We start from the raw sequence: 20,262 nt of genomic DNA, 5'->3' as shown, positions 1-20,262 counted from the left end.
TTGATGGTATTTTGATAGGGATTGCACAAAATGTGTAGATTGCTTTAGGTAGCATGACATTTTAACAATGTTTCTTCTTCCAAGTCATAAGGATGGAATGATTTTCCATTTCTTTGTGTCTTGATTTCTTTCATGAGTACTTTATAGTTTTCTGAGTGAAGATTCTTTGCCTCTTTGGTTAGGTTTATTCCTAGGTATCTTATTGTTTTGGGTGCAATTGTAAATGGGATGGACTCCTTATTTTCTCTTTCTTCTGTCTTGCTGTTGGTGTATAGAAATACAACTGATTTCTGTGCATTGATTCTATTTCCTGACACTTTACTGAACTCCTGTATGAGTTCTAACAGTTTTGGAGTGGAGTCTTTTGGGTTTTCCACATAAAGTATCATATGTGCAAAGGGTGAGATTTTGATGACTTCTTTGCCAATTTGGATGCCTTTTATTTCTTTTTGTTGTCTGATTGCTGAGGCTAGGACTTCTAGTACTATGTTGAATAGCAGTGGTGATAGTGGACAGTCCTGCTGTGTTCCTGACCTTAGGGGAAAAGCTCTCAGTTTTTCCCCATTAAGAATGATACTTGCTGTGGGTTTTTCATAGATGGTTTTGAGGGCATTGAGGTATGTACTCTCTATACATACACTGTGAAGAATTTTGATCAAGAAAGGATACCGTATTTTGTCAAATGCTTTTTCAACATCTGTTGAGAGTATTCTACGATTCTTGTTCTTTGTTTTATGAATGTATCACATTGATTGATTTGTGGATCTTGAAACAAACTTGGAGCCCTGTAGTAAATCCCACTTAGTCCTGGTGAATAATCCTTTTAATGTACTGTTGGATCCTATTGGCTAGATTTTTTTTTAAAAAGATTTTATTTATTTATTTGACAGGCAGAGATCAGAAGTAGGCAGAGATGCAGGCAGAGAGAGAGAGAGAGAAGCAGGCTTCCTGCTGAGCAGAGAGCCCGACGTGGGACTCGATCCCAGGACCCTGAGATCATGACCTGAGCCGAAGGCAGTGGCTTTAACCCACTGAGCCACCCAGGCGCCCCTGGCTAGAATTTTTGTTAGAATTTTTGCATCCATGCTCATCAGGGATATTGATCTGTAATTCTCCTTTTTGATGGGGTCTTTGTCTGGTTTTGGGATCAAGGTAGTGCTGGCCATATAAAATGAGTTTGGAAGTTTTCCTTCCATTTCTATTTTTTGGGAACAGTTTCAGGAGAATAGGTATTAATTCTTCTTTTAATGTTTGGTAGAATTCCCCTGGGAAGTTGTCTGGCCCTGGGCTCTTGTTTTTTGAGGAGAGTTTTGAATAACTGCTTCAATCTCCTTACTGGTTATGGGTCTGTTCAGGTTTTCTATTTATTCCTGGTTTAGTTTTGGTAGTTTATACATCTCTAGGAATGCATCCATTTCTTTCAGATTGTCAAATTGTATGATGTATAGTTGCTCATAATGTGTTCTTATAATGACTTGTATTTCTTTGGGGTTGGTTGTGATCTCTCCCCTTTCATTCATGATTTTATTAATTTGGGTCCATTCTCTCTTATTTTTGAGAAGTCTGGCCAAGGGTTTATCAATCTTATTCTTTCAAAGAACCAGCTCCTAGTTTTGTTGATCTGTTGTACTGTCCTTTGGGTTTGTATTTCATTGATTTCTGCTCTTATCTTTATAATTTCTCATCTCCTGCTGGGTTTAGGCTTTCTTTGCTGTTCTTTCTCCAGCTCCTTTAGGTGAAGGGTTGGTTGTGTATTTGAGACCTTTCTTGTTTCTTGAGAAAGACTTGTATTTGTATATATTTTCCTCTCAGGACCAGCTTTGCTGTGTCCCAAAGATTTCAAACAGTTGTACTTTCATTTTTATTTGTTTCTGTGATTTTAAGAAATTCTTCTTTTTAATTTCCTGGTTGACCCATTCATTCTTTAGTAGGATGTTCTTTGGCCTCCAGATAATTTGAGTTCTTTGCAACTTTCCTCTTGTGATTGAGTTCTAGCTTCAGAGCATTGTGATCTGAAAATATGCAGGGAATGATCCCAGTCTTTTTTTTTTTTTAAGATTTTATTCATTTATTTGACAGAGAGACAGAGATCACAAGCAGGCAGAGAGGCAGGCAGAGGGAGAGAGAGGGAAGCAGGCTCCCTGCTGAGCAGAGAGCCCGATGTGGGGTCCTATCCCAGGACCCTGAGATCCTGACCTGAGCCAAAGGCAGAGGCTTAACCCACTAAGCCACCCAGGTGCCCCTGATCCCAGTCTTTTGATACCAGTTGAGACCTTATTTGTGACCCAAGATGTGATCCATTCCGGAGAATGTTCCATGTGCACTAGAGAAGAATGTGTGTTCTGTTGCTTTGGGATGGAATGTTCTGAAGATATCTGTGATGTCCATCTGGTCCAGTGTGTCATTTAAGGCCTTTATTTCCTTGTTAACCTTTTGCTTAGATGACCTGTCCATTTCAGTGAGGGGGGTGTTAAAGTCACCTACTGTTATTGTATTACTGTTGATGTGTTCCTTTGCTTTTGTTATTCGTTGGTTTATATAATTGTCTGCTCCCATGTTAGTGGCATGGATATTTAAAATTGTTAGGTGGTCTTGTTGGACAGACCTTTAAGTATGATATGGAGTCTTTATCTCTTATCATAGTCTTTGGTTTAATATAGAATTTGTCTGATATAAGGATTGCCAGCCCAGCTTTCTTTTGATGTCCATTAGCATGGTAGATTGTTTTCCACCCCCTCACTTTAAATCTGGAGGTGTCTTTGGGTCTAAAATGAGTTTCTTGCAGACAGTATATCAACGGTTTTTCTTTTTTAACCCATTGTGATACCCCATGAAAGACACAATATATATTTAAAGTGGAGCTCTTCTTCAGCGGTAGTGGACTTAAGTGAATTATTTAAAGAAGTATTTATCATTGTGACCTATTTTTGGAAGACTATTTTAGATCTGATTATTGGGTCAGTTTTCACTTTTCTTTTCTTTCTTCTTACTTTCTTTTTATTATATTCAGTTAACCAACATATGGTACATCATTAATTTTTGATGTAGTGTTCCATGATTCATTAGTTGCTTATAACACCCAGTGCTCATCACCACATGTCCCCTCCTTAATAACCATCTCCAAGCTACTCCATCCTCCCACCTCCCTCCCTTCTATAAACTTTAGTTTGTTTCCCAGTGTCCAGAGTCTCTCATGGTTTGTCTCTCTCTCTGATTCCCCACCCCTCTTCAGTTTTCTCTCCCTTCATCTGTGGTTCTCCATGCTATTCCTTATGTTCCACACATGAGTGTAATTGACACATACACATGAGTGTATCCACACATAATTGACTCTCTCTGCTTGACTTCTTACACTCAGCATAATCCCCTCCAGTTCTATCCATGTTGATACAAAATTAGGTATTCATTTTTTCTGAACGTTGAGTAATATTCCATTGTATATATGGACTACATCTTCTTTATCCAATCATTTGTTGAAGGACATCTCGGCTCCTTTCACAGTTTGTTTATTGTGGACATTGCTGCTATGAACACTGGGGTGCGGGTGCCCCTTCTTTTCACTACATCTGTATCTTTGGGGTAAATACCATAGCTGATGAAGAGCTCATCCTGGGTCAGTGGTGATGTCAGCTGTACTCTTTTCTCCTGGTTTATAGGTGCTTGCATTTCTGATGGTATCTTTAATCCATGGGTGTCTGCATGAATAGTTTAAAATCCCTTATTAATTCTGTGAATGATAGTTTAGTTAAAACCAGGTAACAGTAACCCATGTAACCAGGGTGCCTGGACTATTCCATCAGGAACTTGCTGCTGTTTGCTGTCTAGGTTCTGTGCATCACAATTTGACGGTAGCCCTGGGGTGTGGGGCATGTCAGGATCCAGCTGTCATCTCAAATACACAAAACCTAATACACATGTGCATGTGTATACATATTAAAGGAATGCAATCAGAAATAGTGGGTTTAATGTTCTCCTCCTGCATCTGTTGGGTTTCTGTGTGCACCCAGGGGTGTGCTCACCCACCACGGAGATCACTGTTTTAAGAGATGAGCTGCAGGGGGCATGAGAATAATGCATTCTTCTTTTTCCTGTCAGATTCTTTTTTTTTTTTTTGAGAAAGAGAGAGTGCACAAGCAGAGGATGAGGCAGGCAGAGGGAGAGGGAGTAGTAGGCTCCTTGCTGAGCAGGGAGCCTGAAATGGGGCTCAATGCCAGGACTGTGGGATCAAGATCTGATCTGAAAGCAGATGCTTAACCAACTGAGCCACCAAGATGCGCCTTCTGTCAGGTTCTTGATCAGCAAGCCCTCCTCTGCTGATCTTAAAGTCTTAGGGGACTCCCCAAAACGTTCTCCCCACAAAGAGCATGGCCCTGAAACTCCACTGGGCACAGCCCTGATGAACTGCAGAGAGAAGAGAGATGTGGGACCTTGTGTCTCATCTGGGGAGCAGTCAGCACCCCTGGAATACAGCACTTGGGTGGGTGCTGCTCACTGACTGGTTAACTTAGCTCTGTCTTTCTCTGTGCCTCATGCGAAGAAATATGATGCCATAGGGAAAGTATCTTCAGCTTCATGAGAGCTTCAGATGAGCCACACATCCCTGTGCAAGTACTTAGCTGAATTTGCTTCTGTTCAGAGAGAATGATTTGTTCTTCCTGATAAAGGCTTATCAGGTACATTTACCTTTACAAGTAAAATGCTGTACGTCCAAACTCCAACATGCCAGCCAACTCATGTTGGCCTCATGATGTCAGGTTGATTTTGATTCCTCTGAAAAACACACACCTAAATTCATCGGGCAATCCAACACCATCACTACTGGGTGCATTCCTTCTCCCACATACATCACACTTTTAGCTTCTTTTCAGAGAGAACAATTTGTTCTTTGCTGGGTATTTGATTTGATTAAAAAGTCCAAGACCCTGTAAGTCAAAGTGCTACACAAAATGGAGAGTCACCCTGCGTTTGCTCCGACAGGCAATTCTCCCGACAGCTGTAAGCTGGATGGTTGTATCCTGACAACTCAGGAGGAAGAAGATATGATCAAGCAGAAGTGGAAGCTTCCGGGCCATAAGTGGAAACCGCTGCTGCCAGTCACTAAGGTGTGGTACCCATGGGGAGCTGGGCAGGCTGGTCCCCAGCCTGGCCGCGTCCCTTAGATGCACCGTGTTTAACAGTAACACGGACAAGCTTCTAAAAAACGTATTTCATTTGTCATGAAAACACATGCTCTTCATACTTTTGCATTTCTAACAAGTTTTGTTTTAAATCATCATGTGCAAGGAATATATACGTATTTCCGTATATATGTATATGAGAGATGTTTCTGCAGTATATTAACTTTTTGGAAGGGATGAGTAGCATATTCAAATCTCTAACTGCGTGTCCTCTGTGGAGTGGATGCTGAGACATTCTGGAAGTGTCCGCTTCCATCCGGTAGGAAGATAGTCATTTGCGGGTCAGAGTGGGGTGTGAAGGTTGCTCCCATGGAGTTATGGGTGACGACCTCTGCGAGGTCACTTGCTTTCCTTATCAGTGTGTCTACTTCAATGACTATTAAGAACCACAGATAGCATGGGCCTGAGTGTTCATGTCAGTGTTCCCCAGGCTTGTGATCCCAACTAGCTTTTCTCTGTGGTCAGCCAACTCACTATCAGTGAGTACCTGTCACGGTTCATGGGTGTTGAGCCCACAGGATGGCTGGCTCCATGGGCCTCGCCCTGTGTTATCACAAGGGTGCCTCCCTGCTTCTCTTTCAGCTCTCCGCCAACAACGGTCACTTGTTCGACAGCCTGACCCTGGAGCTCCAGGACGTCATCACACACGCGAGGCTCACCATCTCCCCGGACGGTGGCGTGGGCCGCCTGCGACTCAAGGGCTTCCCCAGCTCCATCTGCCTGCTGCGGCCCCGCGAGAAGCCCATGATGAGGTTCTCCGTGAAAGCGGGCTTCCGAGCCAACCTCTGACGCCCCGCAAGGCCGAGCGCTGGTCAACGCGGTCCTACACGTCTCCTGAAATGTTCTTAACACCCCAAACTTAAGAGGCTTCTAGCAATGAATCTTACCAAGATCAATGGGATTCCTGGTTATTTAATAAAGTGGTCACTCTCACACGCTGGCATCTGTACTTATGGTCGCTGTGAAGTGTGAGGTAGGTGAAAAACTGGCTGAGGCTGTGAAAGGCAGGTGGTCTCCTAAAGTTTACTTGACAAAACCACTCCGAGATCTTGATGTAGCACACTCTGCGCCTCTTCCGTCTGTAGATGTGGCTGCATATCCATAGCCTATCGCCTTCAACAGAAGTTTAAGCCCATCAAAACCACTGGAAAAATGTATTTCAGGGATCATTCACTGTCTCAGCTCAAGAGGACTGGCCCATCCCTACCCAGAAAAGGAATAGCTTCCACAGGGGCGCCCGTGCCCTGCGATTGTTCTTTCTCCCCCAAATGAAAGTGGATTCTGAGGGTCAGACTGGTGAGGAGCCGTGTGCCAGCTGTGAGGAGAAATCTAGTTTCTCACAGGCTCTGAATGGTTCCATACAATTCTTCCTTGAGGAGTTTTGATGGCGGAGACAGTCCTGATGCGCACCCCCATCCCAGCAACCTGTCCTGCACAGGAGGCCGGCCAGCGCAGTGGGAAGGCTGTGGTTAGTGTGGGCTGGTCCTCAGCACCCTCCCACTCCTGCCACCTTGCCAGAGAGGTAGATCACAGAGAGCGGCTGTCTCCCTTCCTTTCCCCGAGCTCTGCTCGCGGCACCTGTCTAGGCTCGCGGAGGCTCCTCCCCGGTCCTGGCTCTCCGCCCCCTCCCCTGTCCAGGCTTTCAGATGCCCGCCGCTCCCCTGCGCCGACTCCCTGCCTCCCCTCCCCTGGCCATCGTCCTGCCCCTCTCTGGGCTGCAGGCCACAGGCGGTCACAATGGTCGGCTGGCGTCAGCCCGCGCAGGGACCCGGGGTCGCACCGCGGTCCCGCGCCCACTCCCTGGCTGCGCCCCGGCTCGAGGGCAGCGAGCGGTGTCCGGTGGCCCTGGGGCAGCGCGGCCATGGGCACGCGCGGGCCGCACGTGCTGGTGGACACCACGCCCGCCAAGACCATCCTGGTGTACCGCAACGGGGACGCGTTCTTCGTGGGCCGGAGGTTCGTGCTGCCGCGGCGGCCCGTGGCCACCTTCGAGGCGCTGCTGGACCAGCTCACCGAGCGGATGGAGGTGCCTTTCGGCGTGCGGCGCCTGTTCACGCCGACGTGCGGGCACCCGGTGCTCGAGCTGCAGGCGCTGCGGGCGGGCGGCAAGTACGTGGCGGCCGGCCGCGAGCCCTTCAAGAAGCTCGAGTGAGTGCGGTGCCCCCTCCCCGCGCGGCCCGCTGCCCTCGAGGTGCGCCAGTCCCCCCTCTGCCCTCTGTGCGGGGTGACCCGGAGAGTGCGGCAGCGCAATGTTGCCCGCCGTGGGCTGTGACCCGGCAAGTGCGGGAGGCACACCTGTCACCCTCTGCCCTGTGACCGGCCAGCGCGAGCGAGGGACGCGCACTGTCGCCCCTTCTCACGGTGACCAGGCGAGCGCAGAGCCGTGTTCTGTGCCTGGTGACTCACCAGTGGGGCAGCACTCCTGTGCGCACAGCCCCCTCCTGCTGGTTGTGGCCGGGCTGGCGTCCACCTGCCCCCCGCCCCAGGTGTGTTAGAGGGTGTCAGAAAGGGCCTGGAAAGAGGAATGGGCGGGCAGTGGCCCTGAGGGCAGGCCGGCCTGAAAAGTCCACCTGGCTGGAAGATCTGCAGGAAGGGAGGGAGCTGGCCCTGCGGGGAGAACTGGGGAGCAGCTGGAAGGCAGGAGTCAGATAAGGGTCATCCTCTGCCTGGCTTCCCCCCTCCTCACGTGTTGGGCCATGCCTGGCTGGGCATTCCCGGATGAACGCACTTGCTAAGGTGTGAAATGCGTGGGTCTCCAGCAGAGTCTCCTGCTAGACTGGGGCCTTGTAAGCATCATCTCCAGACTCCTGGCCCATGAAGCAAGGCTGGCCCACAGCACAGACTGAATGTCTGCGGAGAGCAAAGAGACCCCCTCCCCAGTGTCTGCTGAGGTCAAGACAGCCGGCGGGAGAGATGTTAGCTGTCCTGGGGAGATACACTTGTGTGTGAAATCCTGATGGAAACGGAGTGGCCATATTCAACTTGTGAGTCCTGTTGGATGGCGTCCCCTCAGAATGCCAGTTTGAGGCTTTTTTGTTAAGCCCGACGCTGGTGTCACAGTCCCTTTGAGGTCTTACTGCTAGTGGGCTTACACAGCACAGTTCTATTCATCTTCTCAGGAGTACTCCAGTGCTTCTTACAATTTCTCCGAGCTTTCTTAGTAACTGTCGTTATACAAGTGTCTCCAGAACCCCGAATTCAACCTTGCAGTTCTTCAACAAATAGCCGGTGTTCCCCCCTTCCCGTGGGGTGGAGTCCGGGTGCTGGAGAGGCTGTGAGAGCTTTACGATGCAGGTTTACGGGAGATAAGAAGCAAGTCACCATAACAGAGAGAGGGGTCACGACTATGAGAGGTTCTGTTTTGGAGCAGGGCCTCTGAAATGGCTTCTTTACAAAATGCAAGGGGGGGAAGCTCTTCCTTATCCTTCAGGAATTCCTGACCTGTGGCAGGATCACCTATTTCTTGTGTCTGCCTTTAAAAGACACACTGCCTGTGTTGGCACTGTTGCTAACTCATTTCTTTTATGGTGAAATGTATTGTATACACAGCAGTGTACACAATATTCTATGTAGAGTTTAAGAAAAATCTGTCTAAGCCACATTCGGGATCCCGAGAGGACGCAGCTGGTGTTTGGCGACCTGCCACTTCCGTCCCCACCCTTTCCCACAGGTGACACCACTCTCCTGGTTTCTGTATCATCTTTCCATGATGATCGATCCTCAAAGGACAGATTTTTCAATGTTCTCATGTTTGTGTACTTCTGGTTTTCTGTTGGTTGCTTTTCCACATGATAATAAGCTGTGATTTTCATCCCCGTCAATAGTATGAGGCTGGAGGTCACTGGCCTCTGTGGTCATGTGCTCTTTCATGGACCAAAATGCCAGTTTACTTCTCCCATCTGTTGATGGCTAATTTGGGTTGTTCTAAATTTTATGCTGGAATAAATGAAACACTGTTGTAAACATTCTTTGGCTTGTCTGAAGAGCGTTTGGGTAAGACTCTCTCTAGAAGGGTGCATTCGTTACCTACTGCCATATAACCAATCACCCCAAGCTTTTTGGCTTAAAACAGCTTTATTTTCTCACAGTTTCTGGGATCAGGAATTCAAGAGCAGCTTAGCTGAGTGATTCTGGCTCTGAGACTCTCGTGAGGTTGCAGTCAGCATGTGGCTACTGTCATCGGAAGGCCGGACTGGGGTGGGTGCTTCCCGGCTCACTCTTCACCAGGGGGCAGGAAGCTTCACCCCTGCAGTGGGAGCCTCTTCATAGGTGACTTAGCAGCTGGCTCTCCCCAGCACCAGGGATCTGGGTGGGAGCCTGGCTGACGCTCCTCCTGGTTTTCTGTCATGCTGTCTTGTCTCTCTATCTGCTAGTTATCTTTGGATGCGGGATATTACTCTCAAAACTTATTGGCAGAAATAATTTGAGGCCTAGGGTGATAATGTCTTTTGCCAAAGTTGATTTTTTGTGTGTTTTGGCCAGATACCTGTCATCCACTGTTCATGATCACCTTAGTGCAATTTCAGAATATGTGATAATTTGGGCCACCCAGATGGCTTGATGACTGGATGGATCCCACTGGGGTCCCAGTTCACAAGTATGGATAGTTCACAAGGAGCCCCGTTGCTGGTGCCCTGAGCCAAGTGCTTCTGCCTGCTGGCCACAGAGCCCATCAAAGACATGGTTCAACCTCTCAGCCATCTGTCTGTGGGCAGCAAGCCCTGGGCTGCAGTGGCCCCAGATAGTGGGCTCACATATTTGGATTTTCTTTATTTCCTGGACCTTGGCCTGGTAATTCCTCATTATTTTGTTAGATGTCTTATGTTTTGAGAAAATGTTGTCATTTCGTCTGATTTTATTAGTTTTTAGTGGACAGGTTGATCAGAGCTACTTAGTCCAGTGTCCCCAGGGATGGAAGTCTTCTCTCCCTCATTCTTCATGTATATTTTTATAGATGGATGATTCTGTTTGAATGACAGGGTCCTTCAGTCCACAGAAGCTGTTCATCCTTCTCCTTTCTTTATTTGGGGAAGATTTTATTTTTTTATTTATTTGAGAGAGAGTGATAGAGAAAACAAATTGGGGGCAGGGGGCAGAAGGAGAGAGAGGATCCCAAGCACACTTTCTGCTGAGTGCGGAGCCCAGCACGGGGCTCGATCTCATGACCCTGAGATCCTAATCCGAGCAGAATCCGAGAGTTGCATACATAACTGACTGCACCTTCCGGGGGCCCTGGAAGGTGTTTTCTATTGTCTTTAAACTTCGAGGTTGTTGATGAGAAATCAGTTATCACAATTTACTTATTTGAAAGTAATATTTTATCTATTCTGGCTATTTTGAATGTATTTTCTTTAACTTCAGTGTACTGTGGTGTAAGCGATTTGTCCAAGTAGCCAGTTGATTGAACTCTCTGGAGTCTGGTGTGGTAACTTTCAACAGCCCTTGTCTTTAGAGGATGCCTCTGTCTTACACTTTCTGTGTTTTCTGCCTTGGAGTTGATGTGGGTTGGCCTGTCTCACCGACACGAACCTCGGGGAGTCCTCCTCTTTGTCCGAATTTCTCTCTTTTCTTTGGGCTTTAGGTACTTGGTTCACATTGATCTTTTGGCTAATTTTTCTGCTGTATATAAGATGCTATCAAACCAATTCATTGAGTTTTAACTTTAAACTAATTTTTCATTTCTAAAAATTCCCCCTCATTCTTTTTCAAATCACGTGTATCGTTCTTTAGACTTTCTTGGTCCTGCATGTCCTTTCACACTTGCTTTTGCTGAAATATTGTCCTTGTGCATCTGAGATGCCTGTGTTGGAAAGCTGTTTCTATTTCCTGTTATTTTAGTTGTTTTTTTTCTCAGTTGAGAGAATAATCTTGTTGGTTTACTTTTGACCGTAAGTGACTCCTTTTATGTGGATGTTAGTTGAGGAAATTCCTGCAGGGCTGAGATAAAGGTGAGACTCGTTGGAGAGGGCTGCTGAGCTGATCTTCTGCAGGCTGCTCACCCAAAGACACCCGGGGTCCAGGTAGTAACGTGGGACTTGGGAACCCACCCAGATAGTGTAATTTTGTGAGCAAGCTGGCTTGTGATCTGAATTCTCAATTGCATCTGCAAAGATGCAAATTAAACATCCTATTGTTTTTTTTTTTTTAAGATTTTATTTATTTATTTGACAGAGAGAAATTACAAGTACACTGAGAGGCAGGCAGAGAGAGAGAGAGAAGGAAGCAGGCTCCCTGCCGAGCAGAGAGCCCGATGTGGGACTCGATCCCAAGACCCTGAGATCATGACCTGAGCCGAAGGCAGCGGCTTAACCCACTGAGCCACCCAGGCGCCCCAAAACATCCTATTGTTTTTGAAGGAAAATCTTAATCCATTGACATCTGAGTTGCCAAGAGGCATTGAATTAATGCCCTGACATTTTGGGTTAAGTTTGTGACAGCGCTAATCCTGCTAAATCCTGTTTGTTACAGCGAGCCTCACTGACAAGAACACATTCCTTCATAGATGTCCGATTTTGTGATGATTGTTTTCAGGCTTGACCATATGCTATATCATGATTTATATATCACTGTAACCAGCTGCAAACAGAATTATTGTGTCCTCCCGAAATTCCCAAGTTGAAACCTAATCCCCAGTGTGGGTGTTAGGAGGTGGGGATTTTGGGAGGTGAACCGGTCATGAATAGGATTAGTGTACTTGTAAAAGGGACTGGACAGCTCAATGCTCTTGCTGCCATGTGAGGACACACGAGAAGGCAGCCGTCCATGGACCTGGACGAGGGCCCTCGCCAGAACCCAGGCACACAGGCCTCTCAGACTCCCAGCCTCCAGAACGGTGATACACAAATTGCTGTTGTTGAATCCACTCTGTCTGGGTGTCTTTACTACCATCACTCCAGTGGACTTTGACACTCTGTACCCTGAATTCTGATTTCCTACAGAATCCAGTGTTCAGGTAGCAGAATATGTTGCTACTAAAATTGACATTAAAATCCTCTTCAGTGTATGTATAATGAAGAGTATTTAATTCCCCCCCCCCCAAACATTTCCTTGTAAAATCAGTCTGTGTTTTATGTATGAGCTGATGAGGAAGGAAGCCTGGAAGCATGGGCCAACATGCCCAAACATGCTCGGTACATGCTTCTCTTTCCTCTGTCCTGTGGGTCGGGGAGTTTTCTAATAGACCCTGTTAAGACCTTTGATTTGGTGGGGAGACTGTCATAGTTTATTTGAAATGTTTTGGACACATGGTCGAAATACCGACACTTGGAGGCATTTCTCTTCCCAGATCTCTTCAGGTTTGTTAGTGTTTTCCATGAGGGAGACAGCGTGATCCTGTTCACTGGTAGGGGTGGGGAGTGGGGAGGGTCAGGGCATTTCCAGGTGTCCTCGAGACTTTGGAATCATCTGTGTACCTTCAGTGATGTACATAGATCGGTGCTCTTTGCTTGTGAAGTTCATCATGGAGAGGCATTTAAATTTCATTTTCTTCACTACTTTTTAGATCAATGAAGTATGAAATTGGAATCCAGACTTAGGTGACTAAAGCTCTGACAAATCTTTTGGCTTGATTTCTGCTGGTATCAGTAAGCTAGCACTTGTTGGAATGTATGTTCTGTAATTACTGAGCCACTGGGCAGTTAAAGTTAATTTTCTCTAGCAAATAATCTTCTAATTGTACCACCAGCAAATGAACTTTGCAGTGAAACCTAATGATGTGTTAGCTGTCCTGGGGCTCTTCTCATAATAATGGCTGCAAAATGGTACATTGAAAAGACAAACACCATCAAGTCTGTATAGAATCCGATCATTATTCAAACCCTACATTTTCTGGGATGAATTAGAGATGAGGAACATAGGTTTTTCTTCTATAAAACAAAATATTATAGGCTAGTAATTACGCTTCAAAAAAAATGTCCAGTAAAGCCTAGAATTCATGATTTCTTTTGTGGAGAAAACTGTATTCACAAAAGAACGTAAATCAAGACATGGGGTGTGTGTGCCCATGACTGGGGGAAACTCCAGAGAATCTGAGTTATACCAGGAATTTTTCCTGGTTGCCTTATTATCAAAAATCAAATGTAATGTTTGCTTACAGTATGGAAGAGCTTTAAATCACACTATCATAGTTCGCCTGCACCCAGCCTTTACTTCTGTCTCCTTTTCACCCGTTTGTATCCTGAGGATAGTGGGTATCAGGAAAAGGAGGCAGCTGAACCAGATGTCAGATACCGGGAGTGTGGTCTCAGGGACAGAAGGCCTGGGTTGCAGTGAATCCTGGCTCTTCCTATCTCAGTAGCATTTAGCCAGTTACATGACCTTGCTGAAGATCTATGTCCTCATCAAAATGGGGTGAGTTCATAGCCGATGTGGTGCTGTGAAATTTAATGCATGCAGTACTTTAAAATGCCTGGATTAATTCAAATGGGTGGCTTCTTCCTTTCCTTTGTTCTCTGGAAGCAGCACCAAGTGACTTTGCACGTTAATGTCCAGTTTCTGCTCAAATGTCGGCTCCCCTCTTTCCACCCCCAAGGAAATCCACATCCTACAAAGCCCTTCTCCAAACACTGGCCTAAAGACTCCAGTTCACTGCATCTCTGAGGAATTAGTTTTTTTCTCTCTGTTGTATTTGTCAGTTTTTTGGAGTGAAACATTGAAATGATAAACAGCATTTTGTGTTTTTTGGTTGGATCTTTTTATGCATTAGTTTTTCTCCCCCCCCCCATGCTTGCTTGTTCACTTTTTAATTAATTAATTAATTAATTAATTAACATATAATGTATTATTTGCCCCAGGGATACAGGTCTCTGAATAACGAGTCTTACATTTCCCAGCACTCCCCATAGCACAGACCCTCTCCAATGTCCATTCCCAGCCACCCTATCTCTATTCCCCCCACCTCCAGCAAACCTCAGTTTGTTCTGTGAGATTAAGAGTCTCTTCCGGTTTGTCTCCCTCCTGATCCCATTTTTTCCTTCCCTACCCCACATGGACCCCACACAGCCTCTCAACTTCCTCATATCCAGGAGATCAAATGTAATTGTTTTCCTCTGATTGACTTGTTCCGCTCAGCCTAATAGCCTCTAGTTCCTCCACATTGTTGCAAATGGCAAGATTTCGTTTCTTTTGATGGCTGCGTGGTATTCCATTGTGTGTAAATATATACCACTCTTCTTTTTTTTTAGTTTTTTAAAAAAATTTTATATTTTAAATTTCTTTTCAGAGTTCCAATATTCATTGTTTATGAACCACTCCCAGTGCTTCATGCAATCCGTGCCCTCCATAATACCCACCACCTGGTTCCCCCAACCTCCCACTCCCTCTCCTCCAAATCCCTTAGTTTGTTTCTCAGAGTCCACAGTCTCTCATGGTTCATCTCCCCTTTCAATTTCCCACAACTCACTTCTCCTCTCCACCTCCCCATGTCCTCTGTGTTATTCCTTATGCTCTGCAAATAAACAACACCGTATGGTAATTGACTCTCTCTGCTTGACTTCTTTCACTCAGCCTCATCTCTTCTAGTCCCGTCCATGTTGCTACAAAAGTTGGGAATTCATCCTTTCTGATGGAGGCATCATACTCCATAGTGTATATGGACCACATCTTCCTTATCCATTTGTCCATCGAAGGGCATCTTGGTTCTTTCCACAGTTTTGCGACTGTGGCCATGGCTGCTATGAACATTGGGGTAGAGATGGCCCTTCTTTTCACGACATCTGTATCTTTGGGGTAAATGCCCAGGAGTACTATTGCAGGGTCAGAGGGTTCCCCTTTCTCCACATCCTCTCCAACACTTGTTGTTTACTGTCTTGTTAATTTTGGCCATTCTAACTGGTGTAAGGTGGTATCTCGATGTGGTTTTGATTTGATTCTCCTGATGGCTAATGATGGTGAACATTTTTTTATGTGTCTGTTAACCATTTTATACCACATCTTCTTATCCATTCATCTGTTGATGGACATCTAGGTTCTTTCCATAGTTTGGTTATTGTGGACATTGCTGCTCTAAACATTTGGGTGTACACACATGCCCCTTTGTATCACTACATTTGTATCTTTAGGGTAAATACCCAGTAGTGCAATTGCTGACTTATAGGATAGCTCTATCTTCAACTTTTTGTGGAACCTCCATACTGTTTTCCAGAGTGGCGGCACCAGCTTGCATTCCCACCAACAGTGTAGGAGGATTCCCCTTTTTCCACATCCTTGCCAACATCTGTTGTTTCCCGACTTGTTAATTTTAGCCAATCTGACTGGTGTGAGGTGGTATCTCATTGTGGTTTTGATTTGTATTTCCCCGATGCTGAGTGACACAGAACACTTTTTCATGAGTCTGTTGGCCATTTGGAAGTCTTCCTTGCAGAAATATCTTTTTGTGTCTTCTGCCTGTTTCTTGATTGAATTATTTGTTTGTTGGGTGTTGAGTCTGATAAGTTCTTTATAGATTTTGGATACTAGCCCTTTATCTGATATGTCATTTGCAAATATCTTTTCCCATTCTGTCAGTTGTCTTTTGGTTTTGTTGAGTGTTTCCTCTGCTGTGCCAAAGTTTTCTATCTTGATAAAGTCTAAATATTCATTATTGACCTTGTTTCCCTTGCCTTTGGCGATGTTTCTAGGAAGAAGTTGCTGTGGGTGAGGTCAAAGAGGTTGCTGCTTGTGTACTCTTCAAGGATTTTGATGGATTTCTGTCTCACATTGAACTCTTTCATCCATTTTGAGTCTATTTTTTAAATATTTTATTTACTTAACAGAGACAGATCACAAGCAGGCAGAGAGGCAGGCAGAGAGAGGGGAAGGGAAGCATGCTCCCTGCTGAGCAGAGAGCCCGATGAGGGCTCTATCCTAGTACCCTGAGATCATGACCTGAGCCGAAGGCAGAGGCTTTAAGCCACTGAGCCACCCAGGTGCCCCTTGAGTCTATTTTTAAAAAAATGTTTTTATTATACTGAGTGAAATAAGTCAAGCAGAAAGAGTCAATTATCATATGGTTTCACTTATTTGTGGAGCATAACAAATAGCATGGAGGACAAGGGGAGATGGAGAGGAGAAGGGAGTTGAGGGAAATTGGAAGGGGAGGTGAACCATGAGAGACTATGGACTCTGAAAAACAATCTGAGGGGTTTGAAGGGGCGAGGGGTGGGAGGTTGGGGGAACCAGGTTGTGGGTATTAGAGAGGGCACGGATTGCATGGAGCACTGGGTGTGGTGCAAAAACAAAGAATACTATTATGCTGAAAAGAAATAAAAAATTAAAAAAAGTTTTTATTAACTTTTAAATTTTTTTCAGTGTTCCAAAATTCATTGTTTATGCACCACATGCAGTACTCCATGCAATACGTGCCCTCCATAATACCCACCATCAGGCTCACCCAACCTCCCACCCCCACCACTCCAAAACCCTCAGATTGTTTTTCAGAGTCCATAGTCTGTCATGCTTCATCTCCCCTTCCAATTTCCCCCAACTCACCTTTCCTCTCCATCTCCCCATGTCCTCCATGTTATTCCTTATGCTCCACAAATAAGCGAAACCATATGATAATTGACTCTCTCTGCTTGACTTCTTTCACTCAGCATAATCTTCTCCAGTCCCATCCGTGTTTTTTTAAAATTTATTTTTTATTTATTTTCAGCATAACAGTATTCATTATTTTTTCACCACACCCAGTGCTCCATGCAATCCATGTCTTCTATAATACCCACCACCTGGTACCCCAACCTCCCACCACCCTGCCGCTTCAAACCCCTCAGATTGCTTTTCAGAGTCCATAGTCTCTCATGGTTCACCTCCCCTTCCAATTTCCCCCAACTCCCTTCTCCTCTCTATCTACCCATGTCCCCCATCCATGTTGATACAAAATTTGGGTATTCATCCTTTCTGATGGATGCATAATACTTCATAGTATATATGGACCACATCTTCCTTATCCATTCATCCGTCGAAGGGCATCTTGGTTCTTTCCACAGTTTGGCGATTGTGGCCATTGCTGCTATGAACATTGGAGTAGAGATGGCCCTTCTTTTCACTACATCTGTATCTTTGAGGTAAATACCCAGTAGTGCAATTGCAGGGTCCTAGGGCAGCTCTATTTTTTAATTTCTTAAGGAATCTCTTCACTGTTTTCCAAAGTGGCTGCACCAGCTTGCATTCCCACCAACAGTGTAAGAGGGTTCCCCTTTCTCCACATCCTCTCTAACACATGTTGTTTACTGTCTTGTTAATTTTGGCCATTCTAACAGGTTTAAGGTGGTATCTCAATGTGGTTTTGATTTGAATATCACTGATGGCTAATGATGATGAACATTTTTTCATGTGTCTGTTAGCCATTTGGATGTCTTCATTGGAGAACTGTCTGTTCATGTCTTCTGCTCATTTTTTGATGTGATTATCTGTTTTGTGTGTGTTGAGTTTGAGGAGTTCTTTATAGATCCTGGATTTCAGCCTTTTGTATTGTCATTTGTGAATATCTTCTCCCATTCCATGGGTTGCCTCTTTGTTTGTTGACTGTTTCCTTTGCTGTGCAGAAGCTTTTGATCTTGATAAAGTCCCAAAAATTAATTTTCACTTTTGTTTCCTTTGCCTTTGGAGACATATCTTGATAAGTTGTTGTGGCCAATGTCAAAGAGGTTACTGCCTATGTTCTCCTTTAGGATTCTGATGGATTCTTGCCTCACTTTGAGGTTTTTTATCCATTTCGAGTTTATCTTTGTGTATGGTGTAAAAGAATGGTCGAGTTTCATTCTTCCACACATAGCTGTCAACAAATTAAGCCAACTCCACACAAAAGAAGGGAAATAATAAAAATCAGAGCAGAGATCAATGAGATAGAAACTAGAGATACAGTAGAGTGCATCAATGAAACTAAAAGCTGGTTTTTTGAAAGACTCAATAAGATTGATAAACCATTGGCCAAACTAATCCAAAAGAAAGGAGAGAAGACCCAAATTAATAAAATTATGAATGAAAAGGGAGAGATCACAACTAACACCAAAGAAGCAGAAACAATCATCAGAAATTATCAACAGTTATATGCCAATAAGGTAAGCAACCTAAATGAAATGGACGCATTCCTGGAAAACTATAAACTTCCAAAACTGAACCAGGAAGAAATTGACAACCTGAATAGACCAATATCTAGTAATGAGATTGAAGCAGTGATCAAAAACCTCCCAAAAAACAAGAGCCCAGGACCTGACAGATTCCCTGGAGAATTCTACCAAACTTTCAAAGAAGAAATATACCTATTCTCCTGAAGCTGCTTCAAAAAACTGAAGCAGAAGGAAAACTTCCAGACTCTATTTATGAAGCCAGCATTAACCCGATCCCCAAACCAGGCAAAGACCCTTCCAGAAAGGAGACTTTCAGACCAATATCCCTGATGAATATGGATGCTAAGATTCTCAACAAGATCCTAGCTAATAGGATCCAACAGTACATTAAAAAGATTATTCACCATGACTAGGTGGGATTTATCCCTGGGTTGCAAGGATGGTTCAACATTCACAAATCAATCAATGTGATAGAACAAATCAATAAGAGAAGAGAGAAGAACCACATGGTCTTCTCAATTGATGCAGAAATAGCACTTGACAAAATCCAGCATCCGTTCCGGATTAAAATGCTTCAAAGTACAGGGATAGAGGGAACATTCCTCAACTTCATAAAGTCTATTTATGAAAAACCCACAGCGAATATCATCCTCAATGTGAAAAAGCTGACAGTCTTCCCTTTGAGACCAGGGACATGACAAAGATGTCCACTCTCACCACTCTTGTTCAACATAGTATTAGAAGTCCTAGTAACAGGGGTGCCTGGGTGACTCAGTGGGTTGAGCCTCTGCCTTTGGCTCAGGTCATGATCTCAGGCTCCTGGGATCGAGCCCTGCATTGGGCTCTCTGCTCAGAAGGGAGCCTGCTTCCCCCCGCCCCACCTGCCTCTCTGCCTACTTGTGGTCTATCTGTCAAATAAATAAATAAAATCTTAAAAGAAAGAAGTCATAGCAACAGCAATCAGACAACAAAGAGAAATAAAAGGTAATCAAATTGGCAATGAAGAAGCCAAACTCTCTCTCTTTGCAGATGACATGATACTTTATTTGGAAAACCCAAAAGACTCCACCTCCAAACTACTAGAACTCATTCAGCAATTCAGTAATGTGGCAGGGTACAAAGTCAATGTACAGAAATCAGTGGCTTTCTTATACACTAACAATGAAAATACAGAAAGGGAGATTAGAGAATCGATTCCATTTACTATAGCACCAAGAACCATAAGATACCTGGGAATAAACCTAACCTAAGAGGTAAGGAACTACAGAACACTCATGAAAGAAATTGAAGAAGACACAAAAAGATGGAAGACCATTCCATGCTCTTGGATGGGAAGAATAAACATTAAAATGTCTATACTGCCTAGAGCAATCTATACTTTCAATGCCATTCCATTCAAAATTCCACCAGCATTTTTCAAAGAGCTGGAGAAAACAATCCTAAAATTTGTATGGAATCAGAAGAGACCCCGAATTGCTAAGGAAATGTTAATAAAAAAAAAAAACCCACATCTTCTTGAACCATAAATGACTCTTAATCCCACAAAACAAACTGAGGGTTGCTGGGGGGAGGGGGTTTGGGAGAAGGGGGTGGGATTATGGACATTGGGGAGGGTATGTGCTTTGGTGAGTGCTGTGAAGTGTGTAAACCTGGTGATTCACAGACCTGTACCCCTGGGGATAAAAATATATGTTTATAAAAAATAAAAAATTAAAAAAAAAAACAACAAACCAAAAACCAAAAAACAAAACTTGGGGCATCACGTTGCCTGATTTCAAGCTTTACTACAAAGCTGTGATCACCAAGACAACATGGTACTGGCATAAAACAGACACATAGGCCAGTAGAACAGAGTAGAGAGCCCAGATATGGACCCTCAACTCTATGGTCAAATAATCTTTGACAAAGCAGGAAAAAATATACAGTAGGAAAAAAGAAAATCTCTTCAATAAATGGTGCATTTTGAGTCTATTTTTATCTGTGGTGTAAGGAAATGGTCCAGTTTCATTCTTCTGGATGTGGCTGTCCAAATTTCCCCA

The 20,262-nt window shown here is 44.5% G+C and overlaps 2 protein-coding genes across 7 annotated transcripts in view; both read left to right on the top strand.

The window, feature by feature from the left end:
• The window catches only part of LOC101670087 (collectin-11), a 69,348-nt gene extending 63,238 nt beyond the window's left edge, over positions 1 to 6,110 (top strand). For all 5 annotated transcript variants that reach the window (XM_045084920.1, XM_013052881.2, XM_045084919.1 and 2 more), the window contains 2 exons: positions 4,978 to 5,102; positions 5,760 to 6,110. In XM_045084920.1, coding sequence (XP_044940855.1) covers positions 4,978 to 5,102; positions 5,760 to 5,966 — 332 coding nt within the window. In that variant the 3' untranslated portion in view covers positions 5,967 to 6,110. The remainder of the gene's footprint in view (positions 1 to 4,977; positions 5,103 to 5,759) is intronic.
• A 793-nt stretch (positions 6,111 to 6,903) lies between these two features.
• Positions 6,904 to 20,262, top strand: part of DCDC2C (doublecortin domain containing 2C) — an 88,244-nt gene continuing 74,885 nt past the window's right edge. Inside the window, exon 1 of one of the 2 annotated variants that reach the window (XM_004745736.3) lies at positions 6,904 to 7,325. In XM_004745736.3, coding sequence (XP_004745793.3) covers positions 7,039 to 7,325 — 287 coding nt within the window. In that variant the 5' untranslated portion in view covers positions 6,904 to 7,038. The remainder of the gene's footprint in view (positions 7,326 to 20,262) is intronic. The other variant, XM_004745737.3, reaches the window with a different exon arrangement.

The sequence above is a fragment of the Mustela putorius genome, unplaced genomic scaffold (genome assembly GCF_011764305.1).
Source record: "Mustela putorius furo isolate JIRA1106 unplaced genomic scaffold, ASM1176430v1.1 tig00000813_pilon_pilon_pilon, whole genome shotgun sequence".
NCBI classification, from domain to species: domain Eukaryota; kingdom Metazoa; phylum Chordata; class Mammalia; order Carnivora; family Mustelidae; genus Mustela; species Mustela putorius.
The sequence above is the reverse complement of the archived record's forward strand: the minus strand, read 5'-3'. Positions and strand labels throughout refer to the sequence as shown.